The sequence below is a fragment of the Nannobrachium achirus genome (genome assembly GCF_963921795.1).
Source record: "Nannobrachium achirus genome assembly, chromosome: 12".
In the NCBI taxonomy this organism is placed as follows: Eukaryota; Metazoa; Chordata; class Actinopteri; order Myctophiformes; family Myctophidae; genus Nannobrachium; species Nannobrachium achirus.
Window position 1 is genome coordinate 13,790,885 of NC_137832.1, and position 27,631 is coordinate 13,818,515.

The 27,631-nt window shown below is 43.0% G+C and overlaps 1 protein-coding gene across 1 annotated transcript; it reads left to right on the forward strand.

Moving 5' to 3' along the window:
* Nucleotides 1-3,608: 3,608 nt before the first annotated feature.
* Nucleotides 3,609-27,631, forward strand: naaladl1 (N-acetylated alpha-linked acidic dipeptidase like 1; the record flags this gene model as incomplete). Its single annotated transcript, XM_080738463.1, has 19 exons — nt 3,609-3,808; nt 8,480-8,652; nt 11,108-11,235; nt 12,025-12,144; nt 12,678-12,870; nt 14,733-14,826; nt 14,957-15,061; nt 17,874-17,959; nt 18,591-18,710; nt 20,416-20,501; nt 21,228-21,291; nt 21,395-21,462; nt 21,823-21,914; nt 22,244-22,337; nt 23,081-23,162; nt 23,730-23,903; nt 24,529-24,616; nt 26,842-26,934; nt 27,454-27,631. 19 exons carry the CDS (start codon nt 3,609-3,611, stop codon nt 27,629-27,631), a joined length of 2,238 nt encoding a protein of 745 aa, XP_080594589.1.

Consider the following 27,631-nt stretch of genomic DNA (forward strand, 5'->3'; position numbering starts at 1 on the left):
GTGCCTGATGTTGAAAGCCTAGTGGGAAAACCCCCACCTCAGGTCTAAAATACACATTTGGTCCAGAAAAGAAAATATTTTACTGGAAGTGTTAGCTACTCTACACCGAATCTAGACCCTTGTATCACTTAAACCACTCTCTAGAATAAAAGGTAGACTATTATTGCCACCTACTGGACTGGTGGGCACATATCATCACATCCTCCTTCCTTTAAGATCAATTAAAGATGGCAAGATCACACTAGATCAGTTAAGAGCAGCCTTGGAGATCTACTAAGAGGAAAGCCAATTAGCTGGGTCTAGCAGGGCTAAAACCAAACTAAGGCAGGGCCGTCGTACATATTTTTGGGAGGGGGGTCAAGATCAAAGACCTGGGCTCGGTTTTTCAAGGAAAATTATTCATTTTTTTTTAAGTAAGTTAAAAACAGTTCTACACGTTGGCAGAACCATTTAGGCTTAATTTAATAGGGTTTATATAAAGCATGATATCTTAATCTTACCTTGGGAGAAAGTTATTTCACAGTCACTCAAATCTTTCCTACACAAACTAGACTGCTCCTGAGTCCCGTTCAACAACAACACCAAGTCTGAACTGAAGTAAACAGGAAGCACAGACAGGTAGTATTAGCAAACGAATATAGCAATAATTATGTCAAAAAGACTAAGACTAGGCTCCGATAGAGCTCGCCTAGAGCGGCACTTCAGGCTCCTCCAGCGCTGCAAACAATAATGAATAATACTAATACGACAAACGCGATTCTCTCACTTTCAGTAGGGTATTGATATTGATAACTGAACAGACCAGATCATTGGCAGATGCCAGCTCCAAATCTGTGGACTGTAGCTGATCGGATAGGGTTTTTGTGAGGCTGAAGACGCTTTCCAGCATAGTGACATGAGAACAAACTGTCCATATAGTATGGTTTACATGGAAGTCAGTCAGTTGTCTTTCACATATTCATATATATTTCATTTATTTATTCCATGAACAGAAGAGGAAGTCTGCACACTGTTTACAAGCTCCAGCAACAACTTTATTTACAGAAGAGGAAGTCCGCACACTGTTTACAAGCTCCAGCGACAACTTTATTTAAATAAAGTTGTCGCTGGAGCTTGTAAACAGTGTGCGGACTTCCTCTTCTGTTCATGGTGCGTATTTTTGGTCCAGCACCTGTAAATATTTTGGAGATGTGTGTGCTTCATCCTCTGCTCTCATTTATTTATTCCATCAATATTTTTCATCACAATTTCATTGTGTTTGCTAGAGCCGTCCCTGCTACACACGTATCCACCACTCCGCTCCATAGTGTCATGGTGTACACAGTGTCGTAGTAAATCAGCGTCGTGCATATTCTGAAGAAAACCTGGACACTTCACATTCAGTAACTGCATGGGTCTTGTGATCAAAATAAGAATTATAATGGTGTGTAAAAAACAAAAATGTGCTTAAGGACATGTTGATGACCCCTGCTTATATTTCAGTAGAAGGAGGTTTATGAGTCTCAAGGTAATAGGACAATAAAACCAACCGTTAACTCCACGTTGTTGCAACATCCCTTTTCACTGACAAACACGCGACAAAGGCTCACCTAGCATAACCTTTGAGGATCCTTTCTGACCTGGAATTATTTTATACTTTAGCTATTGAAAAATAGCAGATCTACAAAAATGTTTGCAAAATCTGAAAATGTTTGCAAAATCTGAAAATTGTTGAATATATATATTTTTTAAAGTGAACATTTGAAACTCAAACATTCGCTTCTGGGGGGTCCCGGGAACAACATATTTTGAGACGGGTCGTGCCAAATATACATATATAATTCTAGGGGTCCTTGACAGCGCGGCGCTGTGAGCTTGTATATCTGCTATTTCTTAAAATAATGTTTAAAGTAATAATGCGTCATAATGCGTTCCCGGTCTTAATGGGTTAAATGCCCTTATTAGGACCAGTGGTTCTCAAACCTTTTCAGGCTGTGACCCCCAAAATCATATTTGAACCTGGGGGACCACTCCCCCCCAACCCTGACAAGCACTTGGAATTGTAAAGTTAGGGAGGCATTACATTTACATTTTGACTTAGTTCAACAGATACTGTAAATATTTGGAAAATAGCAGATCTACAAGCAGGTCCAATGTTTCCAAGGTGATGTTTTTTACCTGTGAGGAAGACAATAAATGTTTAAGACGACATAAAAAGTAAGACATAAACACAAGCCGCACTGCGGCGGTAACTTGAAAGCCTTAAACCGCCTTATCGACTGGAGATAACAGTCAAGTGTTAAAATAATGCTCTATTGTCCTTTTCTGGGCGTAGTTGTAAAACACTGCATGGGTTGAAATGATACTGTTGAGGTACGGTACTGTCAAATTCTCTCTCTTTTTTATTATCGTCATGGTATGTTGCAGTGACAGTACCTTTGAGGGCCTCATATACTTGCATTTCGTCACTTTCTTAAATTATGGCATTGGCCTGAGGGTTTTTTTTTTCTTTCATATATTTTTCTTAATCATTGCACCCAAAGAATTTATAACAATCTTTGACTATTAATATAGAAATAACACTGTCTGTCAGTTATGTAACATAAGAGGATTAATTAATAGAATTAAAATGGGATTAACCCGGACCAGATTTTTTTTTTTTTTTTTTTAATAGGACCATTCATTTAAGACAATTTTACTTCTTGTAATGTAAGGGGGCTTGAGCCCCTATATAGGGGCGTGACTTGGGGGCATCACATTTGTTCACACTTAACCTTAAATTCAGTTATTTTGAATAGTCAGGGAAAATGAGCAGAATGCCTGTCAAATCTGGGAATACATTCCTTACCAAACAATTTCTTCACCAATGTGTTCGTAAAGGTGTCTAGTAACATCTAACAAAGATTGAAATTCAACATCCCTAGGAAAATCTTTGTCAGCTAGGGTAATTCTGGGTCTCATTCACTTACTATACACTATACTATAAGGGAAACAATTACTCCCAAAAAAAAATATGCTTTAAGTGGGATGTGAGGGGTCTAACTAGGTGTTTTTAATTATTCTGAATCCTTTGCAAGCATTTGTTTTGCACGAAAAACATTCCTTGGGCTAAAAATGGACCCCCATACCACAGTGGGTAGTCATTTTTTCCCTTATAGTATAGAGACCCAGAATTACCCTAGCTGTCAAAAAATTTCCTAGGGATGTTGAATTTCAATCTTTGTTAGATATGTTACTAGACACCTTTACGAACACATTGGTGAAGAAATTGTTTGGTAAGGAATTTATTCCCAGGTTTTTATTAATATTCCCTGACTAGAATGGCTGCTTGCTTGATTCTCTCGCAAACACCTGGCAACGCTGGTGGCGGTGGTGATTAGTTGTACTGTGACCTGTAAGAGACAGTCATAGACAAGGCAGTCAGTCATAAAGATCTGCTCCAAGGCTAGAATAGTCTTGGATTTTTACATTTTCTTCTTTTCTTTCAGTTAGTTTTTATATATTTTTAGAGCGTATTTAGTCGTTTTTTTCCCCCCGTTATAGTTGTCGTTAACTATAATTACGTTGAATCTGCTCCTCCGCCGCATGGTAACAGAGAGAGAAAGCAGCCATAGGAAGCAGCCATCAGGATGCTGAAGAAGCTGTTTCTAGGGGTGTTGGGCTTTTCGGGGTGCCTGGTGGTGGGCATCCTGCTGGGGCACTACGCCATCCAGAAGAGCGCCCCCCCGTCGCCCCCCTGGCTGCAGGGGGTGGTGCGGGACCTGGACCAGGACATGCTCCGGGACTTTTTGGAACAGGTGGACACCGGGCAGATACAGGAGAACCTCAGGTGAGCAGCAGTGGTGTAAATCAGTGGTTTTCAGTCCGTGACCCCCAAAATAATCATATTTCAACCCCACTCTAACAAGCAATAAAAGTTGAGGCATTACATTTTGCATATTGTTGTTGATGTACTGACCTATTATCTTGCTTATTATAGTGATGTACTGTATTACCTGCTTATTGTAAGCCGCTTTGGATTAAAAGCGTCTGCTAAATGCCTAAACTGTAAAGTAACTGTAACTGTATAACACGGTTCTATTGTGAAAATAGCAGATCTACACGCTTGTGAGCGTGTAGATCGGCTATTTTCAACATTTTTGCCTCTAATATATGACAATTTGGCCAATATTTAATTTGCCGTTTTAGAGGTATTAAAAAGTCCTTAAATTGTCACTTGTGCAGATACCCTCTATACACTTAAACTTTATGTTGGTTTGTTTACTGTTGAGTGAGAAAACAATGTTGCACATTAAGTTAATCATCTGGGGACGCCCCAAAATAATTTGGGGACCCCTCTGTGGGTCACGACCCACAGATTTTTAACCAATGGTGTAAATAGTCCTGACATGTGTTACTTAAACGGGAATACCACTCATTTTCAACTTTGAACTATATCATTAATATAGTTAGGACTATTGTGTGGAAATTCAAATCTGATGACCCCACAAATTGATTGTGGGGTCATGTGATCAGTGACATCATGAAGATGTACTCTTTGGCTTGCAGAGTACACCTTCATGATGTCACAGATCACATGAACCCACAATCAAACACTTTTTTTTTTCAAAGGACATAGTTCAATGTTGAAAATGAGTGGTATTCCCCTTTAAGTAAAAGTATCAACACTGCAATGTAGACATACTTTGTTTCAAGTGAAAGTCTGGAATTCTAAATTGACTTTAGTACAAGTACAAAAGTATTGGTATCAAAATGTACTTAAAGTACCAAATGTAAAAGTAGGCCTACTCATTATGCAGAATCTTCCAATTCAAAAATCTTTAGAAAATAGCAGATCTACAAGCTCGCAATGTGTTACATTGCAAGGCATTGTGAGCTTCTAGATCGTCTATTTTGAAATGGACGAAATGTATAGGGCTGAAGTGGTTACGTTTATTTATTTTGTGTAATAATAATACAAATCTACAAAGTATCTAGTAACTATAGTTTTCAAATAAATGTAGTGGAGCAAAAGTTCAATATTTTGATCCAAAATATAAGTATAAGTACAAATACCTCAATTGTACAGAAGTACAGCACTCAAGTAAAAGTAGCCTACTTACCGTAGTTACTTTACACCAACGGACAAGCCGGCTGAACAGTTGGTAGCCACGCCCCTCCTTCAGCAAACCCTACTTTATCATCAATTCTAAAATAAATAGGACTATAGTTTAACAAAACGCACATCATGGTGATTGAAACAAGACTTTAAACTAGCGACTGGAACCATAACGTTTTTATGACAATGTTTATCATGGTAAGAAAATGAAGTGTAAAGTTCAGCAAAAATGCATTCACTCCAATTAAATGGAGAACATATGCCTTTTTGTACCAGCAGGAGGGAAACAGCTAAACTAGCGGCCATTCATAGGAAGTTGTACTTCCGTGTTGGTCTCATCTTAATTCTGCTGAACTATATAGCATCGCAGTGGGCGTGGTTTACTGGTGCCACTAAAATTCTCCGTTCATTTCCTCATAGACTTTCACGAAAATATTTATAACAATTATGTTAAGCCAAGAACCAAGCCATCCAGAATGTGAGTGAATCATGACCCTTTGTTTCTGTGAAAATAAATTGAAAATAGCTAAACAAAGTGTATTTATTAAATGTAGTATATCAAATAATGAAATATTAAAATATGTTTTTATATAGGGTCAAAGGTTTTATGGTTGTGATTCACTGAGATCCTGGATGGCTTGGTTCTAGGCTTAACATAACTGTTATAAATAATTTTGGAAAAGTCTATGGGGAAAATGAATGGGAGATTTTTTGTGGCACCAGTAAACCACTTCCGCTGCGATGCTCTATCCCCCTGGTGCATGTTCATGTTGTGTTGTTACCATAGACTGTAGAAAAATATGGACGAAATGACGCCATTGGTTTCTATGCAGCGCAAACGGCCCTTTTCCACGCCTTGAAATGGGTGTCGCCATCATAGAAATAAATAGAATTGTAATGCTACCAGAGATGCTATTGGCTGCCAACGGTCACGTGCAACGCAAGGATACTTGGGAGAATGTGTTGAGCTCTGCCGAAAATACAGCAGACGAAGAAGAAAACGTGGATCGCCCACAACAAGCCAACAACAACGCAACAACAACAACACACAGCCTATTTTTCTACAGTCTATGACACAGACGGACCGCAGTGACAGTAAATGTCCGAATAACTTTTTAATTTTGCCACGGAGATTTGAGCACCGAAACGTTTGGACTCTGGAGTAGCCGCTGCAGCCGCCGCTAACCAAGCCTGGGTTCCCGAGGCTACCGCTAACCTGACCGGCCGTCTAGGACTCTGTACCCCGCATGGAAGCCTTGTTGAGGACTCCACTTTTGAAAGTGCCCGTGTAGTTCCGCTGGGTCTTATAATAATCCAGTTGTCCACTAGCCCCATATAGAACCTCACCCGTCGCTGCATACTGTTGTGTCTCGAGGTTATATGGGGCTAATTGTCCACTAGACTTTTCACAAAGCAAAGAGGCATTCGTCCAGAGAAATATGCATGTGTTTATTCATATTTATTAACAGGGATTTGTGATGTTTATAGGACTGAGGTTGCATTCATAGTTCATAGTGCATTCATAGTTCTCAGTCACACCTCTTAACAAAAGCTGACAACAATTTGACACCTATGTTAACAATGCGATTAATGTAGGAATGGATGCAATATGCATATGAATTGTCCATTGTGACTACAGTCTGTGATTGTGACATGCTAAGTAGCCAGCCTACAGTAGAAGAGAAGCTGGATTCACGAATGGATTCATGAACTAATTATTGAGCTGACATGCAGTATCGTGGGTTAATTATTCCGGGAGGCTAAAGAGGTTATTTCAATCAGCGATCGTAAATGCGCTTGATTCATGTCATTTGTTTGATTGAGTTTTTTTTTTACAGTAGCAGGCCTACATCATTCAGCATATTCCTCCTCTTTGATTCAGTCAATTTCATTCTGGTTTATATTTTGGAAATAAAATGTGAGATCAACCTATGTCTATTTGTGTGCGTTCCTATGCAAATTTGTGTGACATTTGTATGTGTGAGTGAATGTAAGTGCTAACTTAGTTTGACGTGCTGCAGACTGTTCTATTGACAATTATACTGTAGCCTCAGTGTTATTTTCAAATGTTTTAATTAATACCATTTGGTGAGGCTAAATGTTGAGTGTTTCTTTTTAGTTTTATATTATATTATAGGCTATACCACTTTATATACGAGTGGTTACTTGGGAGAAATACATTATTACCTAATAGCCGTTCTAAACCTACAAAAAGCCAGATAATTGCCATAACATCACGTCGCCGAAGTCTGCTATGACCAACTTCAAATTCCAAAAGAGCTCCCGACCGAGATCTCCCATCCTGGCTCCAACAACAGGTATATGAGGTATGGCAAGAATTATACAGGATAGCAGGACATGCAACTTCATATAAAAAGTGCTGTTTTCAGTTTCCAAAATGTTACATGAAATATTTGATAAATGGTCTGAAGTAGGCCTATAAAGTAAGTCTGTGGTAGGCATATGATTGACAAATTATCAAGAATGCTATATGCCAATGTTAAAGAGGAGTTTATAAAATAATATAGGCTTCCCTTGGCTTAGAACATAGGCTATTTTGGCTGTAAGTGGCCACTAATATGTTGTCTGGTGTCGATATGTTTATGTAGGGCTATTAGCTTAATGGCATGCCATACTTGCACAAATCAAGACGAGAAAAAACAAATAAAGACGCATTGTTTTGGTGGCATTATATATAGGCTTGTTACACAATCGGGCAGTAGGTAGCCTTCATAATAAATAAATACCAAGTCGTGTATTTGTGGCTGATATGCCTATAAGAGTAAATACATTGTAGGCGAATTAACAAAAACGATGTTTTAACATTTATATAATTATAGAGAATATATGTGTGTTTATTTATGTCCTCACTCATTTTAATAGCTCTGGATTAAGCGTCTGCTAAATGTACATTGTAACCTGGGTTTGTATAATAGATTTATTTTGTAAAAATGTTTACACGCCGTTGTACAAAATAAACCGATCTAGCTAACAGTGCGTCGCATTACGACGAGTTGTTAGATCTGCTCTGCTCTGGGTAACCGAATTGTGCATCAGTGCATGCAGGCTGGCCGCAGATCAGTTTCATCAGAAGTCGGCCCCGCCCCCACCCTGCAACTTTATAATTTATTTTAAAATACATTGGACCAAATTTCGACAAAACGCATATGATGGTGATTGAAAGGCTAGCGATAACTAGCGATAGGAACCATAAAGTATTCATGAAAATGTTAATTAAGGTTAGAACACGAAAGGGGAAAATGAATGGGATCCAATGGTGAACAATTCTTTTTGCTATCGGCCGAGGGGGAAAACAGCGCAACTAGCGGCCAATCATAGGAAGTTTTACTTCCGTATTGGAGTCATTTTAAATCGGCAGAACTTGCCCCTTGGTTGTTACAGAGAGCTGACCAAAACCCCCCACATGGCCACCACGGCCGGTGACGAGCGCACAGTGCAGTACCTCCTTAACAGGTGGAGGGACCCCCAGAGCGGGCTGGACGACGCCTGGACAGAAAACTACCTGGTCTACCTGTCCTTCCCTGACCCCCAGACCCCCAACCGGGTCACTGTGGGTGAGTGCTCCTTAAACTGACTCATAGTTTTCAATGTTTGTGTATGTTTTGTAATAATAATCAATCTACAAAGTAACTAGTAACTTTTATATATATATATACTAGCCCTCCCCCCGTGGTGTGAAGCAGACAGACTGTGATGTTGCTCTCTCTGGAACTGCCCCCTCCCCCTCACTCCATCTCTGCTTGCAGGCAGTTGGGACTGGGAGTGCGCTGCTTGTTGACGCCCATTTGTGATGTAAATCGCATCACAGGACAAAGCCGCCTACAGGCCAAAATTTGGGAAAATATTTTAAACATTTGGGGATTATGAGAAGTAGAGACACATCTGAAGGTGGAAAAGTAGATGGTCAGCAAGGCTCAGGCGTTATTGATTTTTGCATTATGTTTTTTAGACAATTGAACAACTGATGAACGTGGAGTTGCAGATGGAGGGAGACACTGTTTTTGTGGTAACCCATTTCAATTAGGTAGTTTGATATGTGGCGGAGAGAGTCGCAGCCCCAGCCTGAAGCCTCAAAAGTCTAGTATCTGCCCTTGTTCCATAGGGATGTCCCTTTGGATGGATGGTTAAGATATTGGACTTTCACGTGGGAGACCTGGGTTCGAAACCGGGTGGGGAGGTTCGGATCACGTCCGTTACATTGGTGCCGTGACCCGGATCCGGGCTTCCCCGTAGGAGGAGGTCAAAGGGGGGTTCGGAGGTGGGGTTCGGATCACCTCCGTTACATATATATATATGTTACAGGGTAACTGGGTAACTCAGGGAGACTGTGGTAAGAGCGCTCGTTTTGTAGTTCACCACACACTAATCACCACCAGATGGCGACGCAGCCATTCAATAGTGAAGGCGCTGACGTCACTCGTTTGCGACTCTCTTTCTTTATTTACTAGCCTAGCCTAGCCTAGCCTAGCTTAGCCATTAGCTCCATTGTAGTCACTTGGACAGGGCGTTTATCGTGGGCTTGCCCAGGCCTTACGGCCTGGGCATAAATATAACGATTGCATTCACCACGGCTTTGTAACCTCCGCCGGCCGCGCGGCCCTGGCCCGCTCTTTGCGGCCACTCGCGCCTGCGGCGCTCGGGGGCGAAGAGCAGGACCAAGGTCCGCTGGCCTTCGCGCCGCTTGCAATGTCGTGGACAATCGAGTGGCTCCGCCTGGAGGACGTTGTTGTGGCGACCGCTTGTTCCGCCCTGTGCGGCACGGCAAGCGCTCCGTTTCTCTAATTCTCTGAGACGCAAAAAAACCGTGACATATATATATATATATATATATATAAATAAATGTAGTGGAGTAAAAGTACAATATTTGCCTCTGAGATGTAGTGGAGTAGAAGTAAAAGTAAAGGCACTCAAGTAAAGTACAAATACCTCAAAAACTGCTGACAGGGCACGGTGGCGCAGTTGGTAGTGCTGTTGCCTCAGAGGTAGAAGGTGTCAGGTGATAGTGTCAGGTGATAAGAAGCAGCCTGCACACTCCTTATGCATTGAATGACCCATTATTGTGCTCAGTTCGGGGCTTTCCCCAGGTTGTCAGAGGGAGAGTAGCACCCAGGATTACAGCACTGGGTTACAAAGTCATGGGATAAATATTAGGAGAAAAAAAATACATATCAATTTGGGAGCAAAAAAGACATATCAATTTGGGAGGACATGGACCTCCCAAATTGATATGTACTTGGCCGTGGACACGAAGCGACACGAAGCAAGCTTGTAGATCTATTTTTGATAGCCAATGTATGGGTAAAGGGGTTGAATTGAAATGACTGTGATGCTGTATGAACACATGTTGCTGAGGACCCCCTGGAATCCCCCCACCCAAAACATTGATGCTGACCTTCAAAGCAGCCAAAGGTATTGCTCCTCCATACCTCCAAAATCTGATCAACCCCTACACCCCCACCCGTTCACTTAGATCAGCCAACACAGGGATGCACAGTTTGCCCTCCTGGCCCCCAAGCTGTGGAATAAACTCCCTGTTGCACCGACTCACTCGCTAGCTGTCTCCGTGGACTGAAGACTCACCTTTTCAGACTCCACCTAAACCCATAGCACTACTGAAACACTCAATGACCATACATGAAGCTAGTTAGCATTTGTTTTTAGGTTTTTTAGAATCCTTTTTTCTTTACAGATTATATGTTTTTTTAGATTGATATTCATATGCATTTGTTATATTGTTGTTGATGTTCTGACACGTTATCTTGGTTATTATAGTGATGTATTATCTGCTTATTGTAAGTCGCTTTGGATCAAAAGCATCTGCTAAATGCCTAAACTGTAAACTGTAAACTGCAAGTCACCGGACCTCATTTTGAGAACCACTGAGCCAGTAGATCGGCCAGTAGACCCATCTGCACGCTCACATGCAGCACTGCACCGCGTCACATCGCCACTTGTCGTTGTGATCTTTTGAGCGTTGTCAAGGTTAAAGGAGTGAACTGTGTGTTTCAGTGGCTCCGTCCGGCGCTGTGCTCTACACGGCCAGAGAGAGGGAGAAAGGTTACGGACCGGACGCCGATCAGGACCAGCCTGACGTAGTACAGCCCTACGCAGCCTACAGCCCCGCTGGGCACCCCCAGGTACCTAGAGATGTGATGTTTCAACTCTTCACTATTTAATGCTCTTTTCCTGAAAATGAAGGTTTTTCTCGGGTAAATCCCCTCATACTTATCCCTCATACCCATGTTTATAGATACCATCTCTCAGAGGAACATTTGCATATATTCCCCCGGCCAGCCAGCCCCCCCTTCCAGATTTTCACACCATCAGTCCTTGCAGTCCTACTCCCCCCTCCCCACAGTTGATGATCCTTGACAAATCTCAGAGATGGTATCTATAAACATGGGTATGCAGGATAAGTATAATGGGATTTACCCGAGAAAAACCTTCCCATATTCAATGTTTTTCACACCAGCAAATGCAGGTTTCTTTTAGCCTGATTTCAGACTCTGCGCTGAGCTAGAGTCTGACATTGTCCCATTGACAAGAGATTTCAAAGGGGAGGGGATTTGAAATTTGAAATTCCCAATCACAAGAGATCTGGTGGTGACTTGTGTGTACAAAAAAACTGTCCACTAGAGGCCGCCACAAGAGGACATTGTCAACAGATTTGAAATCTGTTTAACATTTGGGCAAATCTAAAAGTGCTGCGTACAATAAGCATCTTAATTTGTCATTTTAGAGGTATTAAAAAGTACTTAAATTATCATTTTAGAAATATACCCTCAGTCTATACACTTAAACTTTATGTTGGTTTGTTTACTGTTGCATGAGAAAACAATGTTTCACATTAAGTTAACCAACTTAATGTGGGGTCCCGATCCACAGTTTGAGAACCACTGCTTTACACCACTGTGTGCTTCTTTCAGGGGAAGCTGGTCTATGCTAACTATGGCAGAGTCAGTGACTACCAGCGTCTGAACCAGACGGTTGACCTGAGAGGAACCATCGCCATCACCAGATACGGAGGGGCGGGAAGAGCCGACAAAGTGGGTGGGCCAATCAAAACATACCGCTGCTGTCCAATCAAAACACACCGAAAACTCACCACTGCTGTCCGATCAAAACACACCACTGCTGTCCTATCAAAACACACCTTTTTTGACCGGTGCTGACCACTCCTATATGTGGCTTTGTGTGTGTGTATCTATGTCTGTATGTCCGTCCTGCAAAGCTGGGCTTTGGCCAAGCCAAGTTTCTGGGACTTAGGTCTCACAATGAAAACTGGTGGACGTTTGTACATACTGTATAGGAATTTTGACCGTACGACAGTAGGAACTTTATGTACACATGGGGGAAGTAATTCAATTGGGATCCATTTATTATAATCAAATTATTGTCTTAGGAATGTAACAAAAACACAAATAAATAAATCTATAACCGAAGTCTCCATGGGGTGACTAATCGATAGAAAAAAAAGTCATTTGGGGGATGAAATATTCCTTTAAATTGGTAACCATTTTTTTTCTTCTTTTTTTTTTGCCCCCTACTTCTCTCTGAAATGACTTCTGTGCACATGCAGGCCATCAACGCGGCCCCCTACGGAGTGAGCGGAGTGCTGGTCTACACCGACCCTCTGGACATCAACGACGGCCTCATGTCCGACCTCAACGAGACGTACCCGTACTCCTGGTACATGCCCCCCTCCGGGGTGGAGCGAGGCTCCTTCTGCACCCACTATGGAGACATGCTCACACCCTACCTGGCTGCCAGAGGTAGCTAACAATATGTGTCCTATGTCCTATATGTCCAATATGACATATTGGACATATAGGACTTAGGACACATATTGAATATATAGGACATTGAATATGTCCAATATGTCCGTCCAATATGTCCAATAAGGAGACATGCTCACACTGCCAGAGGTAGCTAACGTGCAGCTCTACAAGCTCACGATGCGTCACAATACTAACTGAGCAGTTGACGTGAGGTCGGCAGAAAGAAATGAGGGCGAACGTGTTTTGGGGCGAGCGATCTGGTTACCGCTAACGACATCAAGGTTCAAGGTTCAAGGTTGTACTTTATTTTTACGTCTTTTGTACAGGTACATAAGAGTAAAATTCATTTTTGATCGGCATCCTTACAGACAATGCAGTGATATATATATAAAATTTGTTCGGCTAGCGATTCCTTTTGCCCTGGACCGTAACAGGCTATTTTTGACACAGCGTTCGTTGTACAGGGCTTGGATTAACGTTCGGCTGTCCGCACGACCCTCTGCAGGGCCTTGCGGTTTAGGTCTGTGCAGCCGCCGTCCTAACATGTCCTATTATGTCCTATTATGTCCTACAGATGTGCCGTTTCAACTTCAGCATTTACTGCTCTTTTCCTGAAAATGTCCACAGGTTTCTTTCCTTGTTTTGCCTTTCCAATTTTTATGGAGAATGGAGCGTATTTTTGCAGAAACATGCAAATGGTAGGAGAAACCACCCCATTCTCATTGAAAAGCAGAATCCACCTTCATAGGTAAACTTAAACTTCCAAGTCAGAGAAGCTCAAATCGGATGAAAATCTGCTGTCTTGCCAATGGCAGGACGTGTGAAGTTTTGAAATGGCACATCTGTATAATATACAGATTGTTGTACAGCTATACCTCTGTGAGCATGTCTCCATATATTGGACATATCATGTCCAATATATGGAGACATGCTCACAGAGGTAGCTGTACAACATGTCCAATATGTCCATTATGGAGACATGCTCACAGAGGTACCATTGTTTTGGTTTGAGATTGGCACATTTCCTGGGGCAATCTGCCCAGATCATGCATGTCACATGTGTCTTCTTTTTTAATCTCAAAAAACGCCTGCAATGTAGTGCATTTGAAACTACATTGCAGTGCACATCATGGGGTGATCACTGCTTGCCTCCTGTGAATTGTTTTATTTTAATTTTTGTTTATTTTATTTTTATTTCGTTGCTGAGTGAGGTCAGGAGACAAAGTGACATGAGTGAGATGAAAAAACCAGAGTGAAATGTGCCAATGTCAACCAGAAACATCGATAGCTATAACGATAGGCCTATGTCCTTTATGGAGATATGCTAACAACATGTCCAAATGCATGTAGGGATCAAAACAGACCAACACAGTCACACTGTGTCAACTTTTTTGTGTCAAACAAAAGTATTTTATCGTTAGGCCTATACTCTATTTATCACAATGACAGTTCCACATGCAGTAAATGTTTTTTTTTTTTTTTTTTTGATAACTTCTCTAAATACTTTTTTTTTATTTTTTTATTGTTATACTTTCCAAAATCTCATGGGCGCTAGGACCCCACTGCGGCATTTGTTTTGGAGTGGTACTTTTATTTGTTGTTTTTGTTTCAAACTGAATTTTAGAAATGGCAACTATAATGTGAATTCTAGAAATGGTTTTCAACGCGCAACTCTTTAACTCTGCTTTCATCTGCTCCGGTAGGAGACTACGCCGATGACCCAGGCATCAAACTATTGTCTAGGGAATGCTACAAAAACTAAAATATGCTCCATGAATTCAAGGCTTCGTAATTGGTCAAAAATTACTACTAATCTTTTAATGTTAATTAAGGCTGAGCACGGCTCTGTTTTGCAGAGGACACCTACAGAATACCAGTGGAAAACATTACCGGCGTCCCGCCTATTCCAATCCAACCAATCGGATTTGAGGACGCCTATGCTTTGATCTGGTACGTGTACGTGAGAAAGTCTTACTTCTTGGATTGGTAGGCTATAATATGACCCCTCCCCTCCCACCAAACCCCCAAACATAAAGATTGGTTGTTATTGAATTCTCCTGCATGTGATTGGTTGTTGCAGTGCTTTGGGCGGAGCTCCGGCACCCGCTGAGTGGCAGGGAGCGTTCAACTGCACCTACAACCTCGGAGCTCCAGGATTCACCCCTACATCTCCCTTCAACAACAGGTAGAGACATTAGAACTACATCTCCCTTCAACAATAGGTAGAGACAATAGAACTACATCTCCCTTCAACAGCAGGTAGAGACAATAGAACTACATCTCCCTTCAACAAGAGGTAGGCCCTAGAGTAGAACTACATCTCCCTTCAACAGCAGGTAGAGACAATAGAACTACATCTCCCTTCAACAAGATCTATCTATCTATCTATCTAGGTCGTCCTCAGACGAGCCCTCCATCGTTGTTTCCAGTCATCTCGGTTCTCCATACATCTGGCCAGCTCATTGGTGTTCTGTGTCCCTACGTCTTCCTTGAGTACGTCCACGTATGTTTTTGTGGGACGTCCTCGCGACCGGTGCCCATGTGTTGGCTCCCACAGTACCAATTTGCTGGCTGGAAGCTCCTGGTGTCTTTGGCAGTGTCCTGCTAGTCTCATTCTTCTGGTGGCAATTTTCTCGCTTACCTTTGGTATTCCCTCATACAGGCTCCTGTTTGTAACATGTGCACTCCTGTTGATGTTGAGTACTGCACGCAACATTCTAGTGTAGCACCCGTCTAGAGACTTCTGCAGGGTTGGCTTCAGGGTCCAGCATTCACTGCCATAGAGGAGAACAGACTCCACCGTTGCAAAGAAGAAGCTAAGTTTGATTTGGCGGGGGAGGTTAGAGTTCCATACACTGTTCATGCCGTTCAGGGCCCTCCAAGCGAGTGCCTTCCTTACTTTAAGGTCTTTCTCAGTTGAGTCGACCCATGCGCCCAGGTACTTGAAGTCCTTGACTTCCTTCAACACAGCTCCTTCTGTTGTTGTCAGAGGTGAGTGATCAGGTAGGTTATAGGTGATAACCTCAGTTTTCTTAGCATTTAGCCTGAGACCAACTTTGGCACACTCTATCTCCACCCTGTTCAGGAGTTCTTGTGCTTGTTCCATGCTGTCGGAGAGCAGGCTGATGTCGTCCGCATAGTCCAGGTCTGTCAGAACTACTGCGGGATGCCGCCTTGACCTCCTTGGTGTTAGCGTGAAGCCAAGCTCTTGTTCTCGTCCCCCTATGGCTTTCCTGAGCGCATAGTCTAGAACTATGATGAAGAGGTAGGGGGCTAGGGTGTCTCCTTGCATTACACCACCTCCTCTATTAATCTCCTTAATGCCAGGATCTGTGCTACGGTTGTTCTCTCCTCTCGAAAACCATTTTGGTTCTCTCTCAGGTGAGGGTCGATGGCATGCCGTATCCTGTTCAGTATCATTCGGTTGAAGACCTTAGCAGTGATACATGTCAGGCTGATGCCTCTGTAGTTGTCTGGCTTTGAGAGGTCTCCAGCTTTAGGCACCGGGATGATGTTAGACAGAGACCATATTTCAGGTTGCTTGTTGTGCTGTAGAGCATTGTTGCAAAAGTCTAGGATGAGGTTTTCTAGGTCGCAGTTCTTCAAGACCTCTGGGGGTATGCCATCCGGCCCAGCACTTTTTCCCTCTCTCAGGGTGGATTTTGCCCTGGCGAGCTCGCTGATTGTGAAGGGTCCATCGTCGATGTTCAGGCCCTGGAGGACTGTCGGTATATTTTCCTCCTCTCCCTCTTCCACTGATGTTCCCAGGAGCCTCTGGAAGTGGTCGAACCATGTTGCCACCCTCTCCTCTGGGCTGTGTCCCTCCACCTGGCCCTCCTTGGCCCTCTTCCGCCCTGTCATCTCATTTATTACCTTCCAGGCCTCCCCGTATTGCCTTTCACCTTGCGCTGCCTGCACTCTTCGCACACTTTCCATCACTTCTTCCCCTTTGATGGTGTCGTAGGTGCTGAAGAGAGACTGTTTGGCTTCGTTCAGTGTCTCGCGACCCTCCTCTGTTGGTTCACGCTCAAAGTTGAGTCGTGCTTCCTCCATCCTGCCTCGTGCTGCTACAACCTTCGGGTGACTGGACCGTGGTGGTGCTCTTACTCTGTTCAGCACTGGCACGCACAGTCTGGTCGCCTCCTCATTCGCTGTGATGAATCTCCCATATTCACGGCTGGGCTCCTCTCCCCTATCCAGCTGCCGAAAGCGCTTCCTGACTTCCTCTGTGTACCTGGTTTGGAGGCCCGGATTGGTCGTGAATGCCTTCCAGTCATGCCGAATCTTGGGGCTTGGCTTGGGGACCCTGAGGCTCAGTCGCACCCTCATGGAGACCACACGGTGATCAGAGCCTACAGAGCTGAACGTGCTGTATGGCTCAGCGTTCAGGATGGAATTCCTCCACTTTTGCCTCACTAGGATATAGTCCAACTGATATAGCCTAGGTAGCTCCCCAGGCCTTGAGGCTCGGTCTCGGAAGGTCCATCTCTTCCCTGTTCTCTTCCGGAACATGGTGTTCGCTGCCAGGAGCTGGTGTTCCATGAGAAGGGCTGTGAGGTATGCGCCGTTGCGGTTGGTAGACTCATGGTATGGGAATGGTGCATCCTCCTGTCCAATCCTGGCGTTGAAGTCGCCAAGGATTGCTTCTAGTGTCTCTGTCTCTCTCTGGAGGTTGAACATGAAGTCTGCGGCCAAACCGAGGTCAACCTCTTCAACAAGAGGTAGAGTAGAACTACATCTCCCTTCAGCAACAGCTAGAGTAGAACTACATCTCCCTTCAGCAACAGGTAGAGTTGAACTACATTTCATTTATGATCATGGTTGAAATGGAGTTTGAAGTTTCAGTGGGTTTGTATAGGAAGGGGCCGTGTCTGATAAAATTAAAATCAAATATCTAAATACTGAATCAAGCAACTTCTGAGGCGAAATACAAAAGCCAGAGTAGATGTTAAAATGACCCCAAATATGTTTGAAAGTTAAATGTTCTTCTGTTCCAGTGATGTGAAACTGGATGTGTACAACCGTGGAGAATTGAAGAACTCCGCCAATGTGATGGGAGTGATCCGAGGGAGCGTGGAACCAGGTGTGTGATTTCCATACTTTCAGGAATCCCACTAATAGCTAGACTGAAGTAACTAAAGGGGGTCATATTTGCATGTTTGGAATTGGAACAGCGGAAATCAATAATATATAGGCCTATCCGTATTCCGATATTAACTTGCGGGCCGCATTAAGTTAAGGTGGCCCCCGGCCCGCTTGTTGCCCATGTAGGCTATGCTCTAACGCAGTGGTTCTCAACCTGTGGGTCGGGACCCCCAGGAGGGTCCCCAAATGATTTCGGGGGGTCCCCAGATATTGTACTATCACTCAACAGTAAAAAAAACAACATCAAGTTTAAGTGTAAAGACTCTGTTGAGGGTATATGCACATTTCTAAAGTGACATTTTAACCCTGCAAGGCCCACTGTCGCTTTTTGGTCACATTTATGTTTTTATCAAAAAAAGAGTTTAAATACTTTGTTTTCTTTTTTCACATAGACATCACCATTGGATCCTATTGTTTAGTATTACAATGCAATTGGCAACGATATTTGCATTTAATTGTGTTGAAAAATCCAACCAAGTCTCTCTGCGTCACTTAACCATATCAAATCTAGGTTTTTACACTTATTAAATCATCTTTGACATAGCTCATGATACTGTGTGTGTTCACAGACAGGTATGTGATCTATGGGAACCACAGGGACAGCTGGGTGCACGGTGCCATCGACCCCAGCAGTGGAACGTCTGTCATGTTGGAGCTGACCAGGGTGCTGGGGACCCTGGTGAAACAAGGTGAGTTAAAGGTTCTACACCATGCATTTAAAAATAATTAATATAATATTGTTTATGTCCCAAAAACGTTTTTCAAAAGGTTTGAGGCTAAATTACCACTCCTGAAAACAGAGCCCCAGTCATTTCTGCCTGGCTTTCAGAGCATTTTCAGCTGCAGTACCACCTTGTCCTGAGTGGGAGGACTGCGCTAATATGACAGTTTTGGCTCAGCAGTTCTGCCCACCCATCCCCAACCACAGATATAAAAAGCTAGATACCTCCTCCGCCACTGCAGTTCATTGGTGCGACTGGTCAAACACCGCTGGCGGAAGTGCGTAACTGTGGAACTGCGGAAGGCACTCTGCCCCCTCCAATGGGAAAGAGGTAGTCCTGCCTGTCCTGCATCTGATTGGCCTACCGAGCTTCCCATTCTGTGACGCACAAGGAAGCGTCCTTCAGAATTCCCAAGAGCCCCGCCTTAGAATTCTGGAGGCTTGCATAGAGTTATTGGGAGGCTTGCCAGCTCTCTTTGACCAACCCCAGCCCCCCCCCCCCCCCCCCCCCCCCCCCACACCGGGGGGAGGTATCTAGCTTTTTATATCTGTGTCCCCAACCCTCTCCCAGCTCCTCCCATCTCACATAGACAGGCGAGAAGTGAGACCCCCCCCCCCACCCCCTCCCTTACCTTAGCCCCACCCCCTATTTCCCCCTACTCTGTACATATAATGTTTTATAATTGCGATGATATTTGATTTTTTTTTTTTTTTTTTTTTCTATTTGTGATGTCCATGAATTGAATACCAAGGACCTCCGATGTAAATAAGACTGTACAAGGTCTTATTTGGGGTGTTCCTTTTAGGCAAGGTGTTTAACAATACAATTTTTTGTTTTGACTATACTTGTACTGTTCTTCATTTTTTTCTAATAAAATATTCAATCAATCAATCAATACCAGGTAGGGGTGTAACGATACATTTTAATAGCGATTCGATACATATCACGATACATGGTTGACGATACGATACATGGACGATATTGGTTCATTCATGGCGATACGATACGATTCGATTTAATGATTTAAAATCGATATAGTAACTATTAAGCAAAGAAATTAAATCTGTGTGAAAGGTGTGGATAGTGCAGGTTTTTAAGGGAAACATGTATTATTATGGATATAAATAAGTAAACACAGTGATTATCTGCCAAATACATGGACATTATATGTTGACAAACCTGCACCTTGACATGAATCCAGAGATTACACACATTTATCGATAGACCAGTGTAGCTATATGGAAAGAAAAGTAATTAAACCCCTCCTTTTCGTTTTTTCTTCTTAAAAATACTAAATATAATGCACAAGTAGGCAGTATCGATACAATCGATTCTTTGCACTGCCGATTCGATACGATACAAAATAAAACGATACGATTCGATTTTAGCTGTTTTCATTTCGATATACTTCGATTTTTTAAGTTAAAAACGATATTTCGATACAGTTACTATATCGTTACATCCCTAATACCAGGGTGCTGGTGACCCTGCATCCTTTTTTTTTAAAACAGGACAAAAAAATAAGTATTTTCATAAATATTGAACCAATGAAACATTTTAACAAGAAGACCTGGTGACTAAATAATAACTAAATGTTTATCCATTGGATAAAGGAGGGAAAAAAACAAGATTATTTTGTTTTGTTAAGGTTTGTTTTTTCATGCATTTTTAGGCAAATGGAGACCTCGCAGATCCATCATCTTTGGAAGCTGGGGGGCAGAAGAGTTTGGTCTCATTGGCTCTGCAGAGTACACTGAGGTAGTGTTGATTTCCTCGACTAAAACTATGACGAAAAATTTTTGTCGACTACCTTTTTTGCTGACGAAAACTGAATAAAATTAAATAGAAACTAAGCTATGACGACTAAAACTAAGGCTAAATATATTGACAAAAAAAATAGACTAAAAGCTCTGCTTCCTGGCTTTTCCCTAAGAGTGACTGTTTCTACACCATACTACAACATAGCTGTCTGTCTCAAACCAGGGGTCTTCAACAGGGGGTCCAGGACCCCTAGGGGGCCCTCAGAGTTACTACAGGGGGTCCTCCAAATCGTTTTATATTAACAACTTGAACCCTAGTGTCCATATTCTGAGAACTGTAGCCAAAGCTCACAACGGCGTTGTGAGCTTGTAGATCGGCTATTTTCGGCAAAGAGGTTTGGTGTAGAGGGGAAAAAGAGCATACAGAGTAAAAGGTCAAGTTTATTAGGTCATGATGACTCAAGTGGTTAAATATCTGAAAACACAAATTGGCATGAATCCAAAATACACTGATGATCATGCTGTCAGACAATACAATTATATGGAATCTGTGAACAGGTTGTGGGGGTCCCTGCTTCTCTCAACTAAGGGGTCCTTGGCCTGAAAACGTTGAAGACCCCTGCCATACAACATAGCTGTCTGTCTCTGAACCATACAACATAACTGTCTGTCTCTGAACCATACAACCTAACTGTCTGTACCTTAACTGTTCCTTCTCCATCAGCAATATCATGCCAAACTGAGCGAGCGCACCGTAGCCTACATCAACGTGGACATATCAGTGTTTGGTAAGGACCTACGGTATACTGACTTCCTGTTTCATATATGATAAATGAGCCTTAATTAAAATAAATAAACAGAAACACTGACATGCAATGCTTTGCTCTTCAGCCAACGCCACGCTCAGAGCTTCCGCCATGCCGTCGACACAGAGCGTCATCTTCACCGCCGCTAAACAGGTGAGAGGTCACAGGTGAAAGGTCACAGGTCAGAGCAACACACTAAACAGGTCAGAGGGTCACAGGTGAGAGGACATAACCGGTGGTTCTCAAATGTTTGACAGAACTTTTTCAGCTAAGACTAAAAGACTAAGATCTTGATATTTAGTCGATTAAGAAGACTAGTCTAAGACTAAGCAATCTCAGATGACTAAAACAAGACTAAAATTAAAGACTCTCAAATGACTAAAACAGGACTAAAACTAAAGACTATGACTAAATCCAAATATGCTGTCAAAATGAACACTGCATGTGTTCATAATGTCATAATACACGTGTTGTATGTTCATAATGTCAGTAATACATGTGTTGTATGCTCAGGTCAAAGCTCCTGGACTGGATTCTGTGTCTGTCTATGACAACTGGGTCAAAGTGAACAACAGAAGCAGCCCAGAACATGGAACCATCCCCAGGTACTGACTGGTGTCAGGGTATAGCTTTGGAAATGTACCCTTCATGCCAGTGGTACTCCACGTTTTTCAGGCCAAGGACCCCTTAGCTCAGAGAGAGATGAAGCAGGGAAGTAGGACTTCCGACATAAACAAGACCGTCAAAGGACTTATTTGGGATGCTCCTTTTAGGCAGGGTGTTTAACTGTACTTGTACTGTACTACATTTTGTGTTATTGTATTGACTATACTTGTACTGTTCTCCATTTTTGTCTAATAAAAATATTCAATCAATCAATCAAACCCCTATATGGCCGCTGTGCATACAGCCTATTGTTTACTTGTTTTCACAGAATGGGTTTCCTGAGTGGAGCGGGCAGTGACTACGCAGCCTTCGTCCACTACCTGGGGATCACATCCATGGACATTGCTTACACATATGACCGGGTAAGATCGGCAGATTGCCCCGCAGATTTGTTTATTAAGTGTGTTATTTTGCATGCATTTATTGATCCTCTTATGTTTTCTTATTTGCCTACAATGAGTCTGTAAGTATAACTCCCTCTTGTGGCTGTTTGTGGTAAAATGGAATGGAATGGAAACTATTGTCTTTGTGCGTGTGTACCGGTATGTGTACTGAACGTCAAGTATCCAGGTTTCATTCAGAATATGCATGAAACTTACTTGCTATGACACTATATACTGGTAGCACATCTCTATTTTGATTGTCTTAAGTACCGGCTCTTATGCCTTAACTTGAAGGCCTGTCCATACTGTTTCCGACCACCGAACCTTTCGTCGGAAAGGTCCGGTTCAACTACAACACTACTTCACTCGCATCTTCTGAAAAGCATTACCTCGAATTAGAATTCGGAAAGCTGCATGTCGGAAAGTCGCAAACTCTCAGACGAAAAGTTTGGTGGTCGGAGACAGTATGGACAGGCCTTTAAGTTAAGGCATAAGAGCTGGTACTTAAGACAAGCAAAATAGAGCCCCTAGGAGTCCAACTAGTACTAGTGGTTCTCAAATTTGCAAGGACCCCCATAACTTTGAGAAGAGTTACAGATCTGTAATGGTAATTCTCTTCATTTTTTTCTGGTAATATTATTGTCCGGTCATATTTTTGACCAAAATGTCCACCACAAGCCAGCATGGCAATGACCCCTGAAATGGACCTTTGTCTTACACAGACAAAAACAAAGGCTCGAATTTACCCTGCGTACCACACAGCGTATGACACCTTCGACTACGCCTCCAGGTTCATCGACCCCGGTGAGGAGCCATACTTTTATTGTTGTGACCTACTTTTATCGTTGTGACTACTTTTATTGTTGTGACTAGGCATGTAACGATTCACCCAACTCACGATACAATTCAAATCGTGATACATGGTTTACTATACAACTTTTCACAATTTTTAAACACGAAATTGGCGATGCCTGGATGGCGTTGTAATGCCTGATTTTACACTTGGTTGCATGCCGAAAATAGCCGATCTACAAGCTCACAACGTGTCGCGGCACAAGACACGTTGTGAGCTTGTTGATCTGCTATTTTCAGAGCGCAACACCCGAGAGCAACCAAACTTAAAATGACTTGTCTTTTAGTTCTACTGGATCTCTTTAGTCCATCCCTGGCTTTGTATTCTAGTTTTTTATTTGTTGACAAAATTATCAATATGTTTCGTTATGCTAGGATGACTAAAACTAAGTTCAGTCATCATTGCTTAGTTTTTGTTATGTTTTTTTTTTTCTGTAAAAAAGGCAGACATTTTCCGTCATAGTTTTAGTCGACTAAATCAACACTGTGGTTTGTTCGTTTGTTGGTTTGTTTTGCCAGGGTTCGTCAGTCACCAGGCCGTTGCCAGGACAGCAGGGAACGTCCTGATCCGATTGGCTGACAGTCTGGTGCTGCCGCTGAACTGCAGTGACTACGCCGAGACTCTGGAGGCGTACCTGGACACAGCCCTGGAACTCTACCAGACCACGCTTTCTGAAAACAACATCTCCATGGGTAGGAGGCCGTGTCTGAACCAGTCTCTATGGGTACGAGGCAGTGTCTGAACCAGTCTCTATGGGTAGGAGGCAGTGTCTGAACCAGTCTCTATGGGTAGGAGGCAGTGTCTGAACCAGTCTCTATGGGTAGGAGGCAGTGTCTGAACCAGTCTCTATGGGTAGGAGGCAGTGTCTAAACCAGTGTCTATGGGTAGGAGCCTAGGAGGCAGTGGCAGTGTTTAAAACAGTTCCATGGGAGGCAGTGTCTGAACCAGTTTCTATGTCTACACCAAGCTGTGCTCAAACCTTTTCATGTCAAGGACCCCCAAATGTATATGCATGTCTGTGCGTGAAACAAATGTTGTGATTGGTTGCAATGAGGGAGGTACATACAATTTAAAAACCCACATTTGTGTTGACTGTTGATCAAATGTTTCAATAAGACCTTTTTTTCAACTATTTATTTTTTAAATAGCAGGCCTACAAGCTCAGAACATGTTGCGACGTGACACGTTTTTCACCAACTCTACATAATTTAGCTGGGGACCACCTGGAACCCCCTCAAGGACCACAGCTGGTCCCCGGCCCACTGGTTGAGAGCCACTGAGATAGGGTGTTCAGTCATGCCAGACGTTTCCTTTCAGAACCTCTACAGAGAGCAGTGGTCTTGTTCCGCTCTGCAGCCAAAGGTTTGGACCAGCTGATACGAGAGACTGATCTGGCCAACGAAACGTGAGGACACGCACGCAAGCACACACACACACACACACACACACACACACACACACACACACACACACACACACACACACACACACACACACACACACACACACACACACAAATGAATGTGCACGCACAAGCAAGCATACACATGTGTGGCAGTACACACACACACACAAAAGCATGCATTATGTGCACACACGCCTGAAAATGTGCAAATGACACACTTAACACATCTGGTGCCAACCCCGAGTTTCCCGAGTTTGTATTGATACCAACGCTGTGCCAACCCCGAGTTTCCCGAGTTTGGGCCGTTTTTGAATTTTTTTTTTTTTTTTTTTTTTTCAAATTCTTTTTTTTTCCAAAAAAATTTTTGGACCTCCAGAAATGTATTAGGCATGATCGCGATCGCGAAATTGCATGTTTAACCCCCATACCAACCCATTCTTTCAAACATGGCAGCCATGTTTGTTTACATCTGAAGAAAACATAATGGCCCATAAATCATGAATGCCTGAACGGATTTCCAAGCAGATTTTTTTGTTTGAAAGCTGTGAACAGCATCTACACACGTGGTGCATCATCTAGGCATGGGCGTGCACTTTTTACACAATTGCACAATTACATGGAAGTCTATTGTAACCATGGCAACGCGAGACATTGAAGAGAAAAAATCATTGCAACATATCAGCGGGTGCCCACGAGGTGTCTACGCGACAATTTCTTTGATGTCCCAGGAGGCCCACGACGCGTTGACGTGTTTACTGTATTTTCAGTATTAACTTTAAACCTCACCTTTAGGTTGTGGCTGCGCCTGGATGTAGCCGCTTAGCCGCTAGTCGCTTCGAGTCGACGCTGGGAGCTTCGCGCGGCCGTTTTTGTCCGTATACTCCAATGCATTTCCTCATCTTTAAAGCCCTTTATCTCCGATGTTTGTTTTATGGCTAAAACTGTGGCCGCGTGCGGCATAATGTCCAAATTTTGATCGGCAATGAACAGCTATGATCAACACTAGCCCTTACTGTATGTTACACAATTACATCCTGTCTGCGCTCATGTGACCAAGTGACGTCATCGCGCATGCATTGACGCAAAGGGGCCTTGTCTTCTTCTATGGAAGTCTATGGAGTGACTTTGGGCACTTAGCTGGGGCTCTGGTGCCCCTTGTGGGCATCCGATGTGTTAAAGGAGTAGTTCACCCCCCAAATGACTTTGTTTTCTATTGATTACTCACACCATGGAGACTTGAGTTCAATAATATTTTTTGGAATTTTTCGCATTCCTAAGACCAACATTTGATTATAGTAAATGTACCTCCATTGATTCCAGAAGGGGACCCAAATGCATTCGGGTCCCCATCCGGAATCAAAGTGGGTACATTCATTGTAATCACATTTTTGTCTTAGGAATGCGACAAAAAAATCTAAATATTATGTTGCTCAAGTCTCCATGGCGTGAGTAATCAATAGAAATAAAGTCATTTTGGGGTGAACTAGTCCTTTAACATAATAATGACCAATGTTGGGGAGCATTTAACATGTAGCTGAACTGCTGGTAGTTCAACTACAATTCAAGCTACAATAATATGTGACATATAGTAGTACTTTTATTTGATCTTACTGAGTTCTTGTACCAGAACCCTTTTTGAAAGTCAAGACCAAGAATAGAATGTCCAGGTCAGATACAGTATCTGAAAATGAAGCTAAATGTGTTAGTGAATGAAAAGGCTGCCGTTTTCCTGGGGTGTAGTTTGTTCCAACACAACTGTCATGGTTAAGTATACTGTGGTTGTACACTGATACTCATTATGTGTCATACTGTCTACCAAATTCATGCAGTTTTAACATACTGCAGCACTATGTGTTCTGTTTCAAGTTTCAATAAAATGTGATTGTGTCAAGGCTCATCAATATGTCTGTACACGGACAAATGTCTACGTGGTAAGACTTGGCCTCGACCATGGCATATTTTCGATTTTCAGTTTTACACAGGAAAAGAGTGTTTAGGAAATGAGTGTTAGGAAATTACCTGTAACGGTCATTTAGGGCAGTGGTTCTCAACCTTTTCAGGCTTTTACCCCCAAAATAACCATATTTTATCATGGTGATGACCCCTGGTGTGTGTGTGTGTGTGTGTGTGTGTGTGTGTGTGTGTGTGTGTGTGTGTGTGTGTGTGTGCTTGCGTGCGTGCGTGCGTGCGTGCGTGCGTGCGTGCGTGCGTGCGTGCGTCCTCAGACCGCTGAAGGTGCGTAGCATCAACGACCAGCTCATGCTGTTGGATCGCTCCTTCTTGGATCCCGTGGCGTTCCCTCACAAATACGCCTTCAGGTGAATACCAGCAGTCACTGTTAGCTTAGCCTCACGTCACCAGACTTTTCACCGCGGAGGAAAGCATTAGAATGTCCTTATTCTGGGGGTGGTGGCGCAGTAGCTTAATCTGTAACCATTTTACATTTTTTATGCTATCTTTTCTCAATCTTGCACTTGACTTAGGCCTATTTGTTTATTTGGTGCAGGATTTAAAAGGACATTTTGTGTGACCTGTCACCTGACATACTGTACCATGTGACCTGTCACATTGGGTGACCTGTAATATTGGGTGTTCTGTCACATCGGTTGACCTGTCTATTAGGTGTTCCGTCACATTGTGTGACCTTTCACATCATGTGACCTGTTATATTAGGTGTTCTGTCACATCATGTGACCTGTCATATTAGGTGTTTTGTCACATTGTGTGACCTGTCATATTAGATGTTCTGTCACATCGCGTGACCTGTCACGTCGTGTGACCTGTCACATCGTGTGACCTGTAATATCGTGTGACCTGTCATATTGTGGTGTGTCCAGACATGTCCTGTGGGCGTCCAGCGACGCGGGTCAACCCACCTTCCCGGGTTTGGCCGACGCCTTTGTCGCCGCCCGCTCCTCGGGACTGCGTGCTGATTGGCTGGAGGTCCACCGCCACGTGTCCATCCTGAGCCAGGCCATAGAGGGCGCCGCACACACCCTGATGGACGTCATTTAG